The sequence below is a fragment of the Pimephales promelas genome, chromosome 5, assembly GCF_988280905.1.
Source record: "Pimephales promelas chromosome 5, fPimPro1.hap1.1, whole genome shotgun sequence".
NCBI lineage: Eukaryota > Metazoa > Chordata > Actinopteri > Cypriniformes > Leuciscidae > Pimephales > Pimephales promelas.
In genome coordinates, this window is record NC_142773.1 from 19,548,572 (window position 1) to 19,571,330 (window position 22,759).

At 41.3% G+C, this 22,759-nt stretch overlaps 1 protein-coding gene and 1 pseudogene across 1 annotated transcript in view; one reads left to right on the plus strand and one right to left on the minus strand.

Annotated features, from left to right (window-relative positions):
- The window catches only part of LOC120495306 (phospholipid scramblase family member 5), an 87,288-nt gene extending 64,554 nt beyond the window's left edge, over positions 1-22,734 (minus strand). Inside the window, exons 1-3 of the mRNA XM_089131079.1 lie at positions 22,501-22,734; positions 21,308-21,554; positions 21,092-21,166 (exon numbers count right to left, since the gene is read on the minus strand). Coding sequence (XP_088987205.1) covers positions 21,092-21,166; positions 21,308-21,554; positions 22,501-22,503 — 325 coding nt within the window. The 5' untranslated portion in view covers positions 22,504-22,734. The remainder of the gene's footprint in view (positions 1-21,091; positions 21,167-21,307; positions 21,555-22,500) is intronic.
- LOC120477582 (general transcription factor II-I repeat domain-containing protein 2 pseudogene) lies at positions 16,591-18,941 on the plus strand (annotated as a pseudogene).
- Positions 22,735-22,759: the final 25 nt, after the last annotated feature.

Here is a 22,759-nt window from a genome sequence, read left to right on the forward strand (position 1 = left end):
AAAACGACAGTGGTACCCCTTACGTTTTTTTTTTTTTTGGGCGAAAAATTACGTTTCTCCAATCTTCCCAAAACTCTGGATTCTGATAGAGGGCCATGAGACTTAGACCTGAGTGCAAAAATGGAGGCTCTAGCCCCTTCCAGAGCTCAGCTAAGATATCGAAACTCAAAAATTGGGCCCGAAAAAAAAAACGAGAGTGGTACCCCTTACGTTTTTTTTTTTGGGCGAAAAATTACGTTTCTCCAATCTTCCCAAAACTCTGGATTCTGATAGAGGGCCATGAGACTTAGACCTGAGTGCAAAAATGGAGGCTCTAGCCCCTTCCAGAGCTGAGATATCAAAACTCAAAAATTGGGCCCGAAAAAAAAAACGACAGTGGTACCCCTTACGTTTTTGTTTTTTTTGGGCGAAAAATTAAGTTTCTCCAATCTTCCCAAAACTCTGGATTCTGATAGAGGGCCATGAGACTTAGACCTGAGTGCAAAAATGGAGGCTCTAGCCCCTTCCAGAGCTGAGATATCGAAACTCAAAAATTGGGCCCGAAAAAAAAAACGACAGTGGTACCCCTTACGTTTTTTTTTTTTTGGGCGAAAAATTAAGTTTGTCCAATCTTCCCAAAACTCTGGATTCTGATAGAGGGCCATGAGTCTTAGACCTGAGTGCAAAAATGGAGGCTCTAGCCTCTTCCAGAGCTGAGATATCGAAACTCAAAAATTCGGCCCGAAAAAAAAACGACAGTGGTACCCCTTACGTTTTTTTTTTTTGGGGCGAAAAATTAAGTTTCTCCAATCTTCCCAAAACTCTGGATTCTGATAGAGGGCCATGAGACTTAGACCTGAGTGCAAAAATGGAGGCTCTAGCCCCTTCCAGAGCTGAGATATCGAAACTCAAAAATTCGGCCCGAAAAAAAAAAAACGACAGTGGTACCCCTTACGTTTTTTTTTTGGGCGAAAAATTAAGTTTCTCCAATCTCCCCAAAACTCTGGATTCTGATAGAGGGCCATGAGACTTAGACCTGAGTGCAAAAATGGAGGCTCTAGCCCCTTCCAGAGCTCAGCTAAGATATCGAAACTCAAAAATTGGGCCCGAAAAAAAAAAGAGAGTGGTACCCCTTACGTTTTTTTTTTTGGGCGAAAAATTAAGTTTCTCCAATCTTCCCAAAACTCTGGATTCTTATAGAGGGCCATGAGACTTAGACCTGAGTGCAAAAATGGAGGCTCTAGCCCCTTCCAGAGCTGAGATATCGAAATTCAAAAATTCGGCCCGAAAAAAAAAACGACAGTGGTACCCCTTACGTTTTTTTTTTTTGGGCGAAAAATTAAGTTTCTCCAATCTTCCCAAAACTCTGGATTCTTATAGAGGGTCATGAGACTTAGACCTGAGTGCAAAAATGGATGCTCTAGCCCCTTCCAGAGCTGAGATATCGAAACTCAAAAATTCGGCCCGAAAAAAAAACGACAGTGGTACCCCTTACGTTTTTTTTTTTGGGGCGAAAAATTAAGTTTCTCCAATCTTCCCAAAACTCTGGATTCTGATAGAGGGCCATGAGACTTAGACCTGAGTGCAAAAATGGAGGCTCTAGCCCCTTCCAGAGCTGAGATATCGAAACTCAAAAATTCGGCCCGAAAAAAAAAAGACAGTGGTACCCCTTACGTTTTTTTTTTGGGGGCGAAAAATTAAGTTTCTCCAATCTTCCCAAAACTCTGGATTCTGATAGAGGGCCATGAGACTTAGACCTGAGTGCAAAAATGGAGGCTCTAGCCCCTTCCAGAGCTGAGATATCGAAACTCAAAAATTCGGCCCGAAAAAAAAAACGACAGTGGTACCCCTTACGTTTTTTTTTTTGGGGCGAAAAATTAAGTTTCTCCAATCTTCCCAAAACTCTGGATTCTGATAGAGGGCCATGAGACTTAGACCTGAGTGCAAAAATGGAGGCTCTAGCCCCTTCCAGAGCTGAGATATCGAAACTCAAAAATTCGGCCCGAAAAAAAAAAACGACAGTGGTACCCCTTACGTTTTTTTTTTGGGCGAAAAATTAAGTTTCTCCAATCTCCCCAAAACTCTGGATTCTGATAGAGGGCCATGAGACTTAGACCTGAGTGCAAAAATGGAGGCTCTAGCCCCTTCCAGAGCTCAGCTAAGATATCGAAACTCAAAAATTGGGCCCGAAAAAAAAAACGAGAGTGGTACCCCTTACGTTTTTTTTTTTGGGCGAAAAATTAAGTTTCTCCAATCTTCCCAAAACTCTGGATTCTTATAGAGGGCCATGAGACTTAGACCTGAGTGCAAAAATGGAGGCTCTAGCCCCTTCCAGAGCTGAGATATCGAAATTCAAAAATTCGGCCCGAAAAAAAAAACGACAGTGGTACCCCTTACGTTTTTTTTTTTTGGGCGAAAAATTAAGTTTCTCCAATCTTCCCAAAACTCTGGATTCTTATAGAGGGTCATGAGACTTAGACCTGAGTGCAAAAATGGATGCTCTAGCCCCTTCCAGAGCTGAGATATCGAAACTCAAAAATTCGGCCCGAAAAAAAAACGACAGTGGTACCCCTTACGTTTTTTTTTTTGGGGCGAAAAATTAAGTTTCTCCAATCTTCCCAAAACTCTGGATTCTGATAGAGGGCCATGAGACTTAGACCTGAGTGCAAAAATGGAGGCTCTAGCCCCTTCCAGAGCTGAGATATCGAAACTCAAAAATTCGGCCCGAAAAAAAAAAGACAGTGGTACCCCTTACGTTTTTTTTTGGGGGCGAAAAATTAAGTTTCTCCAATCTTCCCAAAACTCTGGATTCTGATAGAGGGCCATGAGACTTAGACCTGAGTGCAAAAATGGAGGCTCTAGCCCCTTCCAGAGCTGAGATATCGAAACTCAAAAATTGGGCCCGAAAAAAAAACGACAGTGGTACCCCTTACGTTTTTTTTTTTTGGGCGAAAAATTAAGTTTCTCCAATCTTCCCAAAACTCTGGATTCTGATAGAGGGCCATGAGACTTAGACCTGAGTGCAAAAATGGAGGCTCTAGCCCCTTCCAGAGCTGAGATATCGAAACTCAAAAATTGGGCCCGAAAAAAAAACGACAGTGGTACCCCTTACGTTTTTTTTTTTGGGGCGAAAAATTAAGTTTCTCCAATCTTCCCAAAACTCTGGGTTCTGATAGAGGGCCATGAGACTTAGACCTGAGTGCAAAAATGGAGGCTCTAGCCCCTTCCAGAGCTGAGATATCGAAACTCAAAAATTGGGCCCGAAAAAAAAACGACAGTGGTACCCCTTACGTTTTTTTTTTTTGGGGCGAAAAATTAAGTTTCTCCAATCTTCCCAAAACTCTGGATTCTGATAGAGGGCCATGAGACTTAGACCTGAGTGCAAAAATGGAGGCTCTATCCCCTTCCAGAGCTGAGATATCGAAACTCAAAAATTCGGCCCGAAAAAAAAACGACAGTGGTACCCCTTACGTTTTTTTTTTTTTTTGGGCGAAAAATTAAGTTTCTCCAATCTTCCCAAAACTCTGGATTCTGATAGAGGGCCATGAGACTTAGACCTGAGTGCAAAAATGGAGGCTCTAGCCCCTTTCAGAGCTGAGATATCGAAACTCAAAAATTGGGCCCGAAAAAAAAACGACAGTGGTACCCCTTACGTTTTTTTTTTGGGGCGAAAAATTAAGTTTCTCCAATCTTCCCAAAACTCTGGATTCTGATAGAGGGCCATGAGACTTAGACCTGAGTGCAAAAATGGAGGCTCTAGCCCCTTCCAGAGCTGAGATATCGAAACTCAAAAATTGGGCCCGAAAAAAAAACGACAGTGGTACCCCTTACGTTTTTTTTTTTTGGGCGAAAAATTAAGTTTCTCCAATCTTCCCAAAACTCTGGATTCTGATAGAGGGCCATGAGACTTAGACCTGAGTGCAAAAACGGAGGCTCTATCCCCTTCCAGAGCTGAGATATCGAAACTCAAAAATTCGGCCCGAAAAAAAAACGACAGTGGTACCCCTTACGTTTTTTTTTTTTTGGGCGAAAAATTAAGTTTCTCCAATCTTCCCAAAACTCTGGATTCTGATAGAGGGCCATGAGACTTAGACCTGAGTGCAAAAATGGAGGCTCTAGCCCCTTTCAGAGCTGAGATATCGAAACTCAAAAATTCGTCCCGAAAAAAAAAAACGACAGTGGTACCCCTTACGTTTTTTTTTGGGCGAAAAATTAAGTTTCTCCAATCTTCCCAAAACTCTGGATTCTGATAGAGGGCCCTGAGACTTAGACCTGAGTGCAAAAATGGAGGCTCTAGCCCCTTCCAGAGCTGAGATATCGAAATTCAAAAATTCGGCCCGAAAAAAAAAAACGACAGTGGTACCCCTTACGTTTTTTTTTGGGGCGAAAAATTAAGTTTCTCCAATCTTCCTAAAACTCTGGATTCTGATAGAGGGCCATGAGACTTAGACCTGAGTGCAAAAATGGAGGCTCTAGCCCCTTCCAGAGCTGAGATATCGAAACTCAAAAATTGGGCCCGAAAAAAAAACGACAGTGGTACCCCTTACGTTTTTTTTTTTTTGGGCGAAAAATTAAGTTTCTCCAATCTTCCCAAAACTCTGGATTCTGATAGAGGGCCATGAGACTTAGACCTGAGTGCAAAAATGGAGGCTCTAGCCCCTTCCAGAGCTGAGATATCGAAACTCAAAAATTGGGCCCGAAAAAAAAACGACAGTGGTACCCCTTACGTTTTTTTTTTTTGGGGCGAAAAATTAAGTTTCTCCAATCTTCCCAAAACTCTGGATTCTGATAGAGGGCCATGAGACTTAGACCTGAGTGCAAAAACGGAGGCTCTATCCCCTTCCAGAGCTGAGATATCGAAACTCAAAAATTGGGCCCGAAAAAAAAACGACAGTGGTACCCCTTACGTTTTTTTTTTTGGGCGAAAAATTAAGTTTCTCCAATCTTCCCAAAACTCTGGATTCTGATAGAGGGCCATGAGACTTAGACCTGAGTGCAAAAATGGAGGCTCTGGCCCCTTCCAGAGCTGAGATATCGAAACTCAAAAATTGGGCCCGAAAAAAAAACGACAGTGGTACCCCTTACGTTTTTTTTTTTTTGGGCGAAAAATTAAGTTTGTCCAATCTTCCCAAAACTCTGGATTCTGATAGAGGGCCATGAGACTTAGACCTGAGTGCAAAAATGGAGGCTCTAGCCCCTTCCAGAGCTGAGATATCGAAATTCAAAAATTCGGCCCGAAAAAAAAAAACGACAGTGGTACCCCTTACGTTTTTTTTTTGGGCGAAAAATTAAGTTTCTCCAATCTTCCCAAAACTCTGGATTCTGATAGAGGGCCATGAGACTTAGACCTGAGTGCAAAAATGGAGGCTCTAGCCCCTTCCAGAGCTGAGATATCGAAACTCAAAAATTGGGCCCGAAAAAAAAAAACGACAGTGGTACCCCTTACGTTTTTTTTTTTTTGGGCGAAAAATTAAGTTTCTCCAATCTTCCCAAAACTCTGGATTCTGATAGAGGGCCATGAGACTTAGACCTGAGTGCAAAAATGGAGGCTCTAGCCCCTTCCAGAGCTGAGATATCGAAACTCAAAAATTGGGCCCGAAAAAAAAAACGACAGTGGTACCCCTTACGTTTTTTTTTTTTTGGGCGAAAAATTACGTTTCTCCAATCTTCCCAAAACTCTGGATTCTGATAGAGGGCCATGAGACTTAGACCTGAGTGCAAAAATGGAGGCTCTAGCCCCTTCCAGAGCTGAGATATCGAAACTCAAAAATTGGGCCCGAAAAAAAAACGACAGTGGTACCCCTTACGTTTTTTTTTTTTTTGGGCGAAAAAATACGTTTCTCCAATCTTCCCAAAACTCTGGATTCTGATAGAGGGCCATGAGACTTAGACCTGAGTGCAAAAATGGAGGCTCTAGCCCCTTCCAGAGCTGAGATATCGAAACTCAAAAATTGGGCCCGAAAAAAAAATGACAGTGGTACCCCTTACGTTTTTTTTTTTTTGGGCGAAAAATTAAGTTTCTCCAATCTTCCCAAAACTCTGGATTCTGATAGAGGGCCATGAGACTTAGACCTGAGTGCAAAAATGGAGGCTCTATCCCCTTCCAGAGCTGAGATATCGAAACTCAAAAATTCGGCCCGAAAAAAAAAACGACAGTGGTACCCCTTACGTTTTTTTTTTGGGGCGAAAAATTAAGTTTCTCCAATCTTCCCAAAACTCTGGATTCTTATAGAGGGCCATGAGACTTAGACCTGAGTGCAAAAATGGAGGCTCTAGCCCCTTCCAGAGCTGAGAAATAGAAACTCAAAAATTGGGCCCGAAAAAAAAACGACAGTGGTACCCCTTACGTTTTTTTTTTTTGGGCGAAAAATTAAGTTTCTCCAATCTTCCCAAAACTCTGGATTCTGATAGAGGGCCATGAGACTTAGACCTGAGTGCAAAAATGGAGGCTCTAGCCCCTTCCAGAGCTGAGATATCGAAACTCAAAAATTGGGCCCGAAAAAAAAACGACAGTGGTACCCCTTACGTTTTTTTTTTTTTGGGCGAAAAATTAAGTTTCTCCAATCTTCCCAAAACTCTGGATTCTGATAGAGGGCCATGAGACTTAGACCTGAGTGCAAAAATGGAGGCTCTAGCCCCTTCCAGAGCTGAGATATCGAAACTCAAACATTGGGCCCGAAAAAAAAAACGACAGTGGTACCCCTTACGTTTTTTTTTTTGGGCAAAAAATTAAGTTTCTCCAATCTTCCCAAAACTCTGGATTCTGATAGAGGGCCATGAGACTTAGACCTGAGAGCAAAAATGGAGGCTCTAGCCCCTTCCAGAGCTGAGATATCGAAACTCAAAAATTCGGCCCGAAAAAAAAACGACAGTGGTACCCCTTACGTTTTTTTTTTTTGGGCGAAAAATTAAGTTTGTCCAATCTTCCCAAAACTCTGGATTCTGATAGAGGGCCATGAGACTTAGACCTGAGTGCAAAAATGGAGGCTCTAGCCCCTTCCATAGCTGAGATATCGAAACTCAAAAATTGGGCCCGAAAAAAAAAACGACAGTGGTACCCCTTACGTTTTTTTTTTTGGGCGAAAAATTACGTTTCTCCAATCTTCCCAAAACTCTGGATTCTGATAGAGGGCCATGAGACTTAGACCTGAGTGCAAAAATGGAGGCTCTAGCCCCTTCCAGAGCTGAGATATCAAAACTCAAAAATTGGGCCCGAAAAAAAAAACGACAGTGGTACCCCTTACGTTTTTGTTTTTTTTGGGCGAAAAATTAAGTTTCTCCAATCTTCCCAAAACTCTGGATTCTGATAGAGGGCCATGAGACTTAGACCTGAGTGCAAAAATGGAGGCTCTAGCCCCTTCCAGAGCTGAGATATCGAAACTCAAAAATTGGGCCCGAAAAAAAAAACGACAGTGGTACCCCTTACGTTTTTTTTTTTTTTGGGCGAAAAATTAAGTTTGTCCAATCTTCCCAAAACTCTGGATTCTGATAGAGGGCCATGAGTCTTAGACCTGAGTGCAAAAATGGAGGCTCTAGCCTCTTCCAGAGCTGAGATATCGAAACTCAAAAATTCGGCCCGAAAAAAAAACGACAGTGGTACCCCTTACGTTTTTTTTTTTGGGGCGAAAAATTAAGTTTCTCCAATCTTCCCAAAACTCTGGATTCTGATAGAGGGCCATGAGACTTAGACCTGAGTGCAAAAATGGAGGCTCTAGCCCCTTCCAGAGCTGAGATATCGAAACTCAAAAATTCGGCCCGAAAAAAAAAAAACGACAGTGGTACCCCTTACGTTTTTTTTTGGGCGAAAAATTAAGTTTCTCCAATCTCCCCAAAACTCTGGATTCTGATAGAGGGCCATGAGACTTAGACCTGAGTGCAAAAATGGAGGCTCTAGCCCCTTCCAGAGCTCAGCTAAGATATCGAAACTCAAAAATTGGGCCCGAAAAAAAAAACGAGAGTGGTACCCCTTACGTTTTTTTTTTGGGGCGAAAAATTAAGTTTCTCCAATCTTCCCAAAACTCTGGATTCTTATAGAGGGCCATGAGACTTAGACCTGAGTGCAAAAATGGAGGCTCTAGCCCCTTCCAGAGCTGAGATATCGAAATTCAAAAATTCGGCCCGAAAAAAAAAACGACAGTGGTACCCCTTACGTTTTTTTTTTTTGGGCGAAAAATTAAGTTTCTCCAATCTTCCCAAAACTCTGGATTCTTATAGAGGGTCATGAGACTTAGACCTGAGTGCAAAAATGGATGCTCTAGCCCCTTCCAGAGCTGAGATATCGAAACTCAAAAATTCGGCCCGAAAAAAAAACGACAGTGGTACCCCTTACGTTTTTTTTTTTGGGGCGAAAAATTAAGTTTCTCCAATCTTCCCAAAACTCTGGATTCTGATAGAGGGCCATGAGACTTAGACCTGAGTGCAAAAATGGAGGCTCTAGCCCCTTCCAGAGCTGAGATATCGAAACTCAAAAATTCGGCCCGAAAAAAAAAAGACAGTGGTACCCCTTACGTTTTTTTTTGGGGGCGAAAAATTAAGTTTCTCCAATCTTCCCAAAACTCTGGATTCTGATAGAGGGCCATGAGACTTAGACCTGAGTGCAAAAATGGAGGCTCTAGCCCCTTCCAGAGCTGAGATATCGAAACTCAAAAATTGGGCCCGAAAAAAAAACGACAGTGGTACCCCTTACGTTTTTTTTTTTTGGGCGAAAAATTAAGTTTCTCCAATCTTCCCAAAACTCTGGATTCTGATAGAGGGCCATGAGACTTAGACCTGAGTGCAAAAATGGAGGCTCTAGCCCCTTCCAGAGCTGAGATATCGAAACTCAAAAATTGGGCCCGAAAAAAAAACGACAGTGGTACCCCTTACGTTTTTTTTTTTGGGGCGAAAAATTAAGTTTCTCCAATCTTCCCAAAACTCTGGGTTCTGATAGAGGGCCATGAGACTTAGACCTGAGTGCAAAAATGGAGGCTCTAGCCCCTTCCAGAGCTGAGATATCGAAACTCAAAAATTGGGCCCGAAAAAAAAACGACAGTGGTACCCCTTACGTTTTTTTTTTTTGGGGCGAAAAATTAAGTTTCTCCAATCTTCCCAAAACTCTGGATTCTGATAGAGGGCCATGAGACTTAGACCTGAGTGCAAAAATGGAGGCTCTATCCCCTTCCAGAGCTGAGATATCGAAACTCAAAAATTCGGCCCGAAAAAAAAACGACAGTGGTACCCCTTACGTTTTTTTTTTTTTGGGCGAAAAATTAAGTTTCTCCAATCTTCCCAAAACTCTGGATTCTGATAGAGGGCCATGAGACTTAGACCTGAGTGCAAAAATGGAGGCTCTAGCCCCTTTCAGAGCTGAGATATCGAAACTCAAAAATTGGGCCCGAAAAAAAAACGACAGTGGTACCCCTTACGTTTTTTTTTGGGGCGAAAAATTAAGTTTCTCCAATCTTCCCAAAACTCTGGATTCTGATAGAGGGCCATGAGACTTAGACCTGAGTGCAAAAATGGAGGCTCTAGCCCCTTCCAGAGCTGAGATATCGAAACTCAAAAATTGGGCCCGAAAAAAAAAACGACAGTGGTACCCCTTACGTTTTTTTTTTTTGGGCGAAAAATTAAGTTTCTCCAATCTTCCCAAAACTCTGGATTCTGATAGAGGGCCATGAGACTTAGACCTGAGTGCAAAAATGGAGGCTCTAGCCCCTTCCAGAGCTGAGATATCGAAACTCAAAAATTGGGCCCGAAAAAAAAACGACAGTGGTACCCCTTACGTTTTTTTTTTTTGGGGCGAAAAATTAAGTTTCTCCAATCTTCCCAAAACTCTGGATTCTGATAGAGGGCCATGAGACTTAGACCTGAGTGCAAAAACGGAGGCTCTATCCCCTTCCAGAGCTGAGATATCGAAACTCAAAAATTCGGCCCGAAAAAAAAACGACAGTGGTACCCCTTACGTTTTTTTTTTTTTGGGCGAAAAATTAAGTTTCTCCAATCTTCCCAAAACTCTGGATTCTGATAGAGGGCCATGAGACTTAGACCTGAGTGCAAAAATGGAGGCTCTAGCCCCTTTCAGAGCTGAGATATCGAAACTCAAAAATTCGTCCCGAAAAAAAAAAACGACAGTGGTACCCCTTACGTTTTTTTTTGGGCGAAAAATTAAGTTTCTCCAATCTTCCCAAAACTCTGGATTCTGATAGAGGGCCCTGAGACTTAGACCTGAGTGCAAAAATGGAGGCTCTAGCCCCTTCCAGAGCTGAGATATCGAAATTCAAAAATTCGGCCCGAAAAAAAAAAACGACAGTGGTACCCCTTACGTTTTTTTTTGGGGCAAAAAATTAAGTTTCTCCAATCTTCCTAAAACTCTGGATTCTGATAGAGGGCCATGAGACTTAGACCTGAGTGCAAAAATGGAGGCTCTAGCCCCTTCCAGAGCTGAGATATCGAAACTCAAAAATTGGGCCCGAAAAAAAAACGACAGTGGTACCCCTTACGTTTTTTTTTTTTTGGGCGAAAAATTAAGTTTCTCCAATCTTCCCAAAACTCTGGATTCTGATAGAGGGCCATGAGACTTAGACCTGAGTGCAAAAATGGAGGCTCTAGCCCCTTCCAGAGCTGAGATATCGAAACTCAAAAATTGGGCCCGAAAAAAAAACGACAGTGGTACCCCTTACGTTTTTTTTTTTTGGGGCGAAAAATTAAGTTTCTCCAATCTTCCCAAAACTCTGGATTCTGATAGAGGGCCATGAGACTTAGACCTGAGTGCAAAAACGGAGGCTCTATCCCCTTCCAGAGCTGAGATATCGAAACTCAAAAATTCGGCCCGAAAAAAAAACGACAGTGGTACCCCTTACGTTTTTTTTTTTTGGGCGAAAAATTAAGTTTCTCCAATCTTCCCAAAACTCTGGATTCTGATAGAGGGCCATGAGACTTAGACCTGAGTGCAAAAATGGAAGCTCTAGCCCCTTTCAGAGCTGAGATATCGAAACTCAAAAATTTGTCCCGAAAAAAAAAAACGACAGTGGTACCCCTTACCTTTTTTTTTGGGCGAAAAATTAAGTTTCTCCAATCTTCCCAAAACTCTGGATTCTGATAGAGGGCCATGAGACTTAGACCTGAGTGCAAAAATGGAGGCTCTAGCCCCTTCCAGAGCTGAGATATCGAAATTCAAAAATTCGGCCCGAAAAAAAAAAACGACAGTGGTACCCCTTACGTTTTTTTTTGGGGCGAAAAATTAAGTTTCTCCAATCTTCCTAAAACTCTGGATTCTGCTAGAGGGCCATGAGACTTAGACCTGAATGCAAAAATGGAGGCTCTAGCCCCTTCCAGAGCTGAGATATCGAAACTCAAAAATTGGGCCCGAAAAAAAAACGACAGTGGTACCCCTTACGTTTTTTTTTTTTTGGGCGAAAAATTAAGTTTCTCCAATCTTCCCAAAACTCTGGATTCTGATAGAGGGCCATGAGACTTAGACCTGAGTGCAAAAATGGAGGCTCTAGCCCCTTCCAGAGCTGAGATATCGAAACTCAAAAATTGGGCCCGAAAAAAAAACGACAGTGGTACCCCTTACGTTTTTTTGGGGGGGGGGCGAAAAATTAAGTTTCTTCAATCTTCCCAAAACTCTGGATTCTGATAGAGGGCCATGAGACTTAGACCTGAGTGCAAAAATGGAGGCTCTAGCCCCTTCCAGAGCTGAGATATCGAAACTCAAAAATTGGGCCCGAAAAAAAAAACGACAGTGGTACCCCTTACGTTTTTTTTTTTTTGGGCAAAAAATTAAGTTTCTCCAATCTTCCCAAAACTCTGGATTCTGATAAAGGGCCATGAGACTTAGACCTGAGTGCAAAAATGGAGGCTCTAGCCCCTTCCAGAGCTGAGATATCGAAACTCAAAAATTGGGCCCGAAAAAAAAACGACAGTGGTACCCCTTACGTTTTTTTTTTTGGGCGAAAAATTAAGTTTCTCCAATCTTCCCAAAACTCTGGATTCTGATAGAGGGCCATGAGACTTAGACCTGAGTGCAAAAATGGAGGCTCTAGCCCCTTCCAGAGCTGAGATATCGAAACTCAAAAATTGGGCCCGAAAAAAAAACGACAGTGGTACCCCTTACGTTTTGTTTTTTTTTGGGCGAAAAATTAAGTTTCTCCAATCTTCCCAAAACTCTGGATTCTGATAGAGGGCCATGAGACTTAGACCTGAGTGCAAAAATGGAGGCTCTAGCCCCTTCCAGAGCTGAGATATCGAAACTGAAAAATTGGGCCCGAAAAAAAAAACGACAGTGGTACCCCTTACGTTTTTTTTTTTTTTGGGCGAAAAATTAAGTTTATCCAATCTTCCCAAAACTCTGGATTCTGATAGAGGGCCATGAGACTTAGACCTGAGTGCAAAAATGGAGGCTCTAGCCCCTTCCAGAGCTAAGATATCGAAACTCAAAAATTGGGCCCGAAAAAAAAAAACGACAGTGGTACCCCTTACGGTTTTTTTTTTGGGCGAAAAATTAAGTTTCTCCAATCTCCTCAAAACTCTGGATTCTGATAGAGGGCCATGAGACTTAGACCTGAGTGCAAAAATGGAGGCTCTAGCCCCTTCCAGAGCTTAGATATCGAAACTCAAAAATTGGGCCCGAAAAAAAAAAACGACAGTGGTACCCCTTACGTTTTTTTTTTTGGGCGAAAAATTAAGTTTCTCCAATCTTCCCAAAACTTTGGATTCTTATAGAGGGCCATGAGACTTAGACCTGAGTGCAAAAATGGAGGCTCTAGCCCCTTCCAGAGCTGAGATATCGAAACTCAAAAATTCGGCCCGAAAAAAAAACGACAGTGGTACCCCTTACGTTTTTTTTTTTTTGGGCGAAAAATTAAGTTTCTCCGATCTTTCCAAAACTCTGGATTCTGATAGAGGGCCATGAGACTTAGACCTGAGTGCAAAAATGGAGGCTCTAGCCCCTTCCAGAGCTGAGATATCGAAACTCAAAAATTCGACCCAAAAAAAAAAAACGACAGTGGTACCCCTTTCGGGTTTTTTTTCGGGCGAAAAATTAAGTTTCTCCAATCTTCCCAAAACTCTGGATTCTGATAGAGGACCATGAGACTTAGACCTGAGTGCAAAAATGGAGGCTCTAGGCTCTTCCAGAGCTGAGATATCGAAACTCAAAAATTCGGCCCGAAAAAAAAACGACAGTGGTACCCCTTACGGTTTTTTTTTTGGGCGAAAAATTAAGTTTCTCCAATCTTCCCAAAACTCTGGATTCTGATAGAGGACCATGAGACTTAGACCTGAGTGCAAAAATGGAGGCTCTAGCCTCTTCCAGAGCTGAGATATCGAAACTCAAAAATTCAGCCCGAAAAAGTCTCATGGCCCTCTATCAGAATCCAGAGTTTTGGGAAGATTGGAGAAACTTAATTTTTCGTCCAAAAAAAAAAAACGTAAGGGGTACCACTGTCGTTTTTTTTTCGGGCCCAATTTTTGAGTTTCGATATCTCAGCTCTGGAAGGGGCTAGAGCCTCCATTTTTGCACTCAGGTCTAAGTCTCATGGCCCTCTATCAGAATCCAGAGTTTTGGGAAGATTGGGAGGGCCCGAAAAAAAAACGACAGTGGTACCCCTTACGTTTTTTTTTTTTTTGGACGAAAAATTAAGTTTCTCCAATCTTCCCAAAACTCTGGATTCTGATAGAGGGCCATGAGACTTAGACCTGAGTGCAAAAATGGAGGCTCTAGCCCCTTCCAGAGCTGAGATATCGAAACTCAAAAATTCGGCCCGAAAAAAAAACGACAGTGGTACCCCTTACGTTTTTTTTTTTTTGGGGCGAAAAATTAAGTTTCTCCAATCTTCCCAAAACTCTGGATTCTGATAGAGGGCCATGAGACTTAGACCTGAGTGCAAAAATGGAGGCTCTAGCCCCTTCCAGAGCTGAGATATCGAAACTCAAAAATTCGGCCCGAAAAAAAAAAACGACAGTGGTACCCCTTACGTTTTTTTTTGGGCGAAAAATTAAGTTTCTCCAATCTCCCCAAAACTCTGGATTCTGATAGAGGGCCATGAGACTTAGACCTGAGTGCAAAAATGGAGGCTCTAGCCCCTTCCAGAGCTCAGCTAAGATATCGAAACTCAAAAATTGGGCCCGAAAAAAAAACGAGAGTGGTACCCCTTACGTTTTTTTTTTTGGGGCGAAAAATTAAGTTTCTCCAATCTTCCCAAAACTCTGGATTCTTATAGAGGGCCATGAGACTTAGACCTGAGTGCAAAAATGGAGGCTCTAGCCCCTTCCAGAGCTGAGATATCGAAATTCAAAAATTCGGCCCGAAAAAAAAAACGACAGTGGTACCCCTTACGTTTTTTTTTTTTTTGGGCGAAAAATTAAGTTTCTCCAATCTTCCCAAAACTCTGGATTCTTATAGAGGGTCATGAGACTTAGACCTGAGTGCAAAAATGGAGGCTCTAGCCCCTTCCAGAGCTGAGATATCGAAACTCAAAAATTCGGCCCGAAAAAAAAACGACAGTGGTACCCCTTACGTTTTTTTTTTTTGGGGCGAAAAATTAAGTTTCTCCAATATTCCCAAAACTCTGGATTCTGATAGAGGGCCATGAGACTTAGACCTGAGTGCAAAAATGGAGGCTCTAGCCCCTTCCAGAGCTGAGATATCGAAACTCAAAAATTGGGCCCGAAAAAAAAACGACAGTGGTACCCCTTACGTTTTTTTTTTTTTTTTGGGCGAAAAATTAAGTTTCTCCAATCTTCCCAAAACTCTGGATTCTGATAGAGGGCCATGAGACTTAGACCTGAGTGCAAAAATGGAGGCTCTAGCCCCTTCCAGAGCTGAGATATCGAAACTCAAAAATTCGTCCCGAAAAAAAAAACGACAGTGGTACCCCTTACGGTTTTTTTTTTTTGGGCGAAAAATTAAGTTTCTCCAATCTTCCCAAAACTCTGGATTCTGATAGAGGGCCATGAGACTTAGACCTGAGTGCAAAAATGGAGGCTCTAGCCCCTTCCAGAGCTGAGATATCGAAACTCAAAAATTGGGCCCGAAAAAAAAACGACAGTGGTACCCCTTACGTTTTGTTTTTTTTGGGGCGAAAAATTAAGTTTCTCCAATCTTCCCAAAACTCTGGATTCTGATAGAGGGCCATGAGACTTAGACCTGAGTGCAAAAATGGAGGCTCTAGCCCCTTCCAGAGCTGAGATATCGAAACTCAAAAATTGGGCCCGAAAAAAAAACGACAGTGGTACCCCTTACGTTTTTTTTTTTTGGGGCGAAAAATTAAGTTTCTCCAATCTTCCCAAAACTCTGGATTCTGATAGAGGGCCACGAGACTTAGACCTGAGTGCAAAAATGGAGGCTCTATCCCCTTCCAGAGCTGAGATATCGAAACTCAAAAATTGGGCCCGAAAAAAAAACGACAGTGGTACCCCTTACGTTTTTTTTTTTTGGGCGAAAAATTAAGTTTCTCCAATCTTCCCAAAACTCTGGATTCTGATAGAGGGCCATGAGACTTAGACCTGAGTGCAAAAATGGAGGCTCTAGCCCCTTCCAGAGCTGAGATATCGAAACTCAAAAATTCGACCGGAAAAAAAAAATGACAGTGGTACCCCTTTCGTTTTTTGGTTTTTTTTCGGGCGAAAAATTAAGTTTCTCCAATCTTCTCAAAACTCTGTATTCTGATAGAGGGCCATGAGACTTAGACCTGAGTGCAAAAATGGAGACTCTAGACCCTTCAAGAGCTGAGATATCGACACTCAAAAATTCGACCCGAAAAAAAAACGACAGTGGTACCCCTTTCGTTTTGTTTTTGTTTTTCGGGCAAAAAATTAAGTTTCTCCAATCTTCTCAAAACTCTGGATTCTGATAGAGGGCCATGAGACTTAAACTGAGTGCAAAAATGGAGGCTCTAGACCCTTCCAGAGCTGAGATATCGAAACTCAAAAATTCGACCCGAAAAAAAAAACGACAGTGGTACCCCTTTTGTTTTGTTTTTTTTGTTTTTTTTTCGGGCGAAAAATTAAGTTTCTCCAATCTTCTCAAAACTCTGAATTCTGATAGAGGGCCATGAGACTTAGACCTGAGTGCAAAAATGGAGGCTCTAGACCCTTCAAGAGCTGAGATATCGAAACTCAAAAATTCGACCCGAAAAAAAAATGACAGTGGTACCCCTTTCGTTTTTTTTTTTCGGGCAAAAAATTACGTTTCTCCAATCTTCTCAAAACTCTGGATTCTGATAGAGGGCCATGAGACTTAGACCTGAGTGCAAAAATGGAGGCTCTAGACCCTTCAAGAGCTGAGATATCGAAATTCAAAAATTCGACCAGAAAAAAAAAATGACAGTGGTACCCCTTTCGTTTTTTTTTTTTCGGGCGAAAAATTAAGTTTCTCTAATCTTTTCAAAACTCTGGATTCTGATAGAGGGCCATGAGACTTAGACCTGAGTGCAAAAATGGAGGCTCTAGACCACATGTGTCAAACTCAAGGCCCGCGGGCCATATTCGGCCCGCCCTGTCATTTTATGTGGCCCGCGCGAGCTCAACAGGTATATGATTGTCTTAAGTACCGTATTTTCTGCACTATAAGGCGCACTAAAAGCCTTTAATTTTCTCAAAAAACGTCAGCGGGCGCACCTTATATATGGATCAATTGGTTAACAACACTCAGCGTTATTAAATTCTCCCGCAAACTCGCGCTCGTGTCCATCTTATGCCCGCTCTGTCACACAGCCAGTTCACGTGCCTGCTCACGAGCGCTCACTCTTAACAGACACACTGTCCCCCGCGCTGCTCGCACGTCACAGCAATGTTCATAAAGCGCTCCCCGTTCACAGTAACCGGGTTGTCTCATTCAAAACGGCCAGCTGTTGCTCCGCACGTTGAATACTCATTTGAGTCAGGCTACGAATGTAAGTTATACCCGCCCCAGCGCGCTCACGCTTAGTAAACTCCTCACCTCCGGCGGTCAGCGGTCATTGATCAAAAACTACATCTCCCACAATGCATGCCGATTTTGAAACCCGCGAAATGACGGCGTCGTGCCGCTAGAGAGCAGTGTTTCCATATCGACGCGGTGGAGTCGAGAAAAGCTAAATAACCCAAATTGTAAATTTATCAACTAAAATGTCCAAAAAGAGAAAAATTGATGCAGAGGGGAGGCAATTTAAAGAACGATGGGAAAGTGAATACATGTTTGTTCTTCAAGGAGAAAAACCGGTATGTCTTCTGTGTGGCGAGGCTGTGTCGGTAATGAAGGAATACAATTTACGTCGGCATTTTGACACCAAACACGGAGCTAAGTATGCTAACTCTAGTCTCCAAGAAAAAAATCAAATTGTTCATGAATTGAAAGGAAGACTACAACGGCAGCAAAATATGTTCACGAAAGCCACAGCAAAAAATGATGCAGCCGTGAAAGCTAGCTTTATCGTGGCTGAAGAAATCGCTCGCGCTTCCAAGTGTTTTTCAGAGGGAGCATTTTTGAAGAGGAGTATGCTAAAGGTATGTGAGCAGGTGTGCCCCGACCAGATACAGAATTTTAAAAATGTCAGCTTGTCAAGAAACACCATCGCAGACCGAGTTAAGGAACTGGCAGGCAATATGACAGCACAGCTGGCGGAAGAGACACGCAGTTACCAGACTTTTTCATTGGCTGTTGATGAAAGTACAGACAATACGGATACAGCGCAACTATCCATTTTTATAAGAGGCGTAAAAGCAGACTTTTCCATCAGCGAGGAGCTCTTGGATGTAGTTGCAATGCATGGGACAACGAAGGGGAAGGACATTTTTGATGCGGTGGAGAGGTCCGTAAGTAAAACTAAATTACCTTGGGAAAAGTTGGTGGGGTTAACTACCGATGGCGCACCTGCGATGTGTGGAGAAAAGGCAGGCTTGGTTGGACTAGTGAAGGAGAAAATGCAAAAAAGTAACTGCCACACACCTCTGATAACTTATCATTGCATTATCCACCAAGAAGCTCTGTGTGGAAAGGTTCTAGAACTGGATGATATAATGAGCACAGTCGTGAAAACAGTGAACTTCATTCGAGCGCGCGGCCTGAATCACCGCCAGTTCCAGCTGTTTTTAAAGGAGGTGGGCTCGGAGCATGGAGATATGCCATACCATACAGAAGTAAGGTGGCTGAGTAGGAGCGCGGTCCTCAAACGATTTTTTGAGCTGAGAGAAGAAATTGCGCTTTTTATGCAAAGTAAAGGAAAGCCTTTGCATGAACTGTCTGATCCAAACTGGCTGTGTGACTTTGCTATGTTGTGTGATCTAGCTGAGCATCTCGCCCATCTGAATCAGAGGCTGCAGGGACGCAAACAAGTCATCACGCAGATGTCCGACATGATCACAGCTTTCCAGCGTAAACTGCACATGTGGAAGTCCCAACTGGAACAGGATAATCTTGCCCACTTTCCTGTCTGTCAGAGCATCTCCGCCTTAGCCTCTGGTGCTTTTTCATGCGCTCGGTTGGCTACCAAAGTGAACCGGTTAATTAATGAATTTGATCGGCGCTTTTCTGACTTTAAAACACAGCACCCAGGCTTTGCCATCTTTTCCAATCCTTTCACTGCTGACGTTGACAGTGCACCCCATCTCCTTCAGATGGAGTTAATAGAACTTCAAAGCAATAGTGCCCTGAGAGCAAAGTTCCAGGATGCTGCAATCGAGGACTTTTACAACCTACTGCCCCCTGAATTGATGCCACAGCTTCGGCTTAATGCTGCCCGCATTCTGTCCATGTTTGGGAGCACCTACTTGTGCGAACAGATGTTTTCAATAATGAATGTAAACAAGACCAAGCACAGATCACGCATCAATGATGACAACCTCCACGCTGTTTTACGGATTGCTACAGCACAAGACCTAAAGCCAGACATTGACGAACTGACCAGAAGAAAACGGTGTCAGACATCCAGCCAGAAGACAAATTTGTAAGCATTTTTATAAACCTGAATTGCATATATATATATATATATATATATATATATATATATATATATATATATATATATATATATATATATATATATATATACATACCTGAATAAGTACTGTGTAATAATGTGTGAAATGTAATGTTTGAGCTTGCATTTTGATTTGTGTTTGTTATTTTCAGAACATGAAGTGGATAGGATCTGAATGAAATGAAAGGATCTTTGGTGTGTTGAGGTCAAGCAGCATCACCTCATCAGCTTCACTCAGAACTTGACCAATACAGTTGTGAACTGAGACAACCCCTGTTGCTATTTTGAGTTAATTACACATACTACATTGTGAATGAAGCAATGTTCTGTGTGTTTACAGGTGTATGTGTCCATCCAGCAAAATGTTTACTGTAATCAAAACCATATCTCATTAGTTGGATTGGATATCCCCTCTGCAAGGCTGTCTAGCCTTTTGTTTTTGTAAAATGCCACATCTGTCACGCATGTTTTCAGCCTCTGACACTTACTGTATGTGTTGGACCATAGTTCTGCCCGTCTCAACTGTGGCAAAGTTTTGAACAGAGTTGATTTAATAACTTGTGTTTAATGATATTTGTCTTTGTTATTCACTTGACAAGTATGATCTTTTCTTAACCTTAAAAATTAAATGAATTAGATAAATGTATGTTCTATAACACAGAGCAATGTCCTTACATATATTTTACATTTATTTGAATGCCTTTGGTGTATTTGTACACTTGAATAAATAGTTATCAAATCGAATAATTTTATTATAATAATTTGTTATATAGCACTTTTCTAGGTACTCAAAGCGCTTTACATTGAAGGGGGAATCACCTCAATCACGACTAATGTGCAGCATCCACCTGGATGACAAATGCAGAGAGTTATTTAACAATATGTTAAGTAGTAGCTGCATTTACACAGTTTTATAGTTACAACTGGCCCTTTGAGGCAAACCATAATGCTGATGTGGCCCGGGGTAAAAATGAGTTTGACACCCCTGCTCTAGACCCTTCAAGAGCTGAGATATCGAAACTCAAAAATTCGACCCGAAAAAAAAATGACAGTGGTACCCCTTTTGTTTTGTTTTTTTCGGGCGAAAAATTAAGTTTCTCCAATCTTCTCAAAACTCTGGATTCTGATAGAGGGCCATGGGACTTAGACCTGAGGGCAAAAATGGAGGCTCTAGACCCTTCAAGAGCTGAGATATCGAAACTCAAAAATTTGACCCGAAAAAAAAATGACAGTGGTACCCCTTACGGTTTTTTTTTTTTTTCGGGCGAAAAATTAAGTTTCTCCAATCTTCTCAAAAATCTGGATTCTGATAGAGGGCCATGAGACTTAGACCTGAGTGCAAAAATGGAGGCTCTAAAGTAATAGTTCACTTTGAAATTAATGTTTTATTTGTTTTAGCTTACCTCAAGGGCATCCAAGATGTAAGTGTCTTTGTTTCCACTGTAGTTTTTTTTTGTTTTGTTTTGTTTTGATATTTTTAGGTCAAACCGTTCGTGTCTGTCAGTCATATAATGGAGGTCTATGGTCACCACCTCAAAGAGCATGCACAGAGAAGACCAAATTAAACACGTTTTTAACACGAAACGAGCGGTTTGTGTGAGAAAACGAACAGTATTTATATAGTTTTTACCTCTTGTAACCACAGCCACGTCCAAGTGATCTGAGGGCGCGGGCGCTTTGTGTCTGTGGTTACAAGAGGTAAAAACGATATACTGTTCTTTTTCTCACACAAACCGGTCATTTCGTGTCTTAGGCCATTAATGTGTACTTACATTTACGCGTCATTAAATCATGTTTAATTTGGACTTCTCTGTGCATGCTCTTTGCGGTGGACCCCATTGACATCAATTATATGACTGACAGACAAGAATGGTTTGACCTAAAAATGTCAAAATTGAAAATACTGTGGAAACAAAGACACCTACATCTTGGATGCCCTTGAGGTAAGCTAAAACATAACAAAAATTAATTTTAAAGTGAACTATCCCTTTAAGACATTGTGAGAAAAGAGGTAATGTTGCAGTGATTGAGACAATTAAAGTGTTTTTTTAAACTTGAATGCATGTAAACCTGTCATTCAAAACAAAATGAAAAATTAAAATAGCATATTATGAGCACTTTACAGAATTATATGAGAATTAGAGAACTGCACATATGCTGTGTCTCATATTTACCTTCCACAGCCACGAAGAGCTGATCACTGGTTTCTGTGGAGATGCTGTATGTTCTTCGGGCAACACACTGTGGACCTACAAGACATTACACAAATACTGAATAAACCTCCATTAATCATCTTTATATTTACACAGGAAATTGTACTCTGTGAGTATTTCAAACCATGTCCAAGCTATTCCATTTTTTTTTTTTTTTTTTTTTAGATTAATATTCACCTTGTAGTTCAGGTCTGGCATTAATGTGGAGTCTCGTGACTGTTCTCAGAACAGACAGTTTTCCCAGTTTTTTGCCACCGGGTCCCTCGTCTTCTCCTCTCCTGTCTGTAGACCCGAGCTCAGCTGTGAGGTCCTGGCTGTCTGTAGCAGGTCCAATCCGCCTGTGGAAAGCTCTGAAGAGCATGTCAATATGTCTCTCCCTTTCCAGACCAAAGGGAAGAGGCTGAGCGGTCACAGATGGGAAGGCCTGAGAGAGAGAGAGTTTGATCAAATTTGTCAATGTCAATGAAATCAAATCAGTGAGAATTGCCCTTTGCAACCAATTTTTTTTTTTTTTTTAATACAATGCAGTTCCATGTTAAACAGGAAATTAAATGAGAAACATGTACCAGACAAAGGTGTTCACTAAAACAGCAAAAGTCTTTCTCTTCTTTTCTGCCTTTCATCCCTGATCCAGCTTGTTTCCCAATCTAGCTTTCTAATAAATCTGGCATTGTATATTATGAACATTATAAAATATTATTGACAAATTGTTTATGCATTTCATAACCATATTCATTTCATAATAGTTGAAACCAGAAAATTGCAGCAAATTTAAGAAAAGGGGGGGAAATTGACTAACTAAACATAAAAATAACTCAAAAACAATAATAAAAACGTATTTTTGTATTTTGAGAGCAAACATTGTATTTAATAATAATATATTTTTATTAGTATTGAAATTTTTTATTAATTATGTTTCATAACATTGCTTAATAAATATTAAATATCAAATTAATATTAATATTAAGACTGATTTTACAGGAAAATACCAGAAAATAAATAAGGCTAAAGTTATTTTTATTTTATTTTTTTAATTCTCTTGCGAACAGCTTTTTAAAGGGAACAATAAAAATACAGTAGCAACAAATTTAAGAAAAGAGGGAATAATATAAAATATAAATATAAAATATAAAAGTTTGTGATTAAGCCATAATAGAGCGTTTGTTGTGTAACTATGCTAGACATTGGTCATTAAAGTGATGGTTCACTCAAAAATTTAACTTCAGTCAAATGATGACTCAAGTAAATATTTGGGTGAACTATCACTTGTGAACTATCACACACCCTCAAGTTGAACTAAACCTGTATGAATATTCTTCTTTTTGCTGAAAACAACAGAGAAAAGCGATGAAAGAGAGATAAATTCTTACCATTTCAGGCCCTGAGGATTTAGGGGCTGTTGGGCAGGTGTAATAGTGATGGAACAAGGCTTTCCTTTACTGAGAAACAGCTTCCAGAAGAGCTTCAAATACTGTGTGTTAGCAGTTGTGATGCTACTACACCAAACACCCCCCTCTCTGCCCTGCTCTCTCCTTCCCGGATTTGCTCTTTGTCAGACAGAAAAGTACCAGTCAGCCATGTAATGAAGATCCTCCTCAAGCTAGTGGGGGGTAGTGGAGTGATATTACC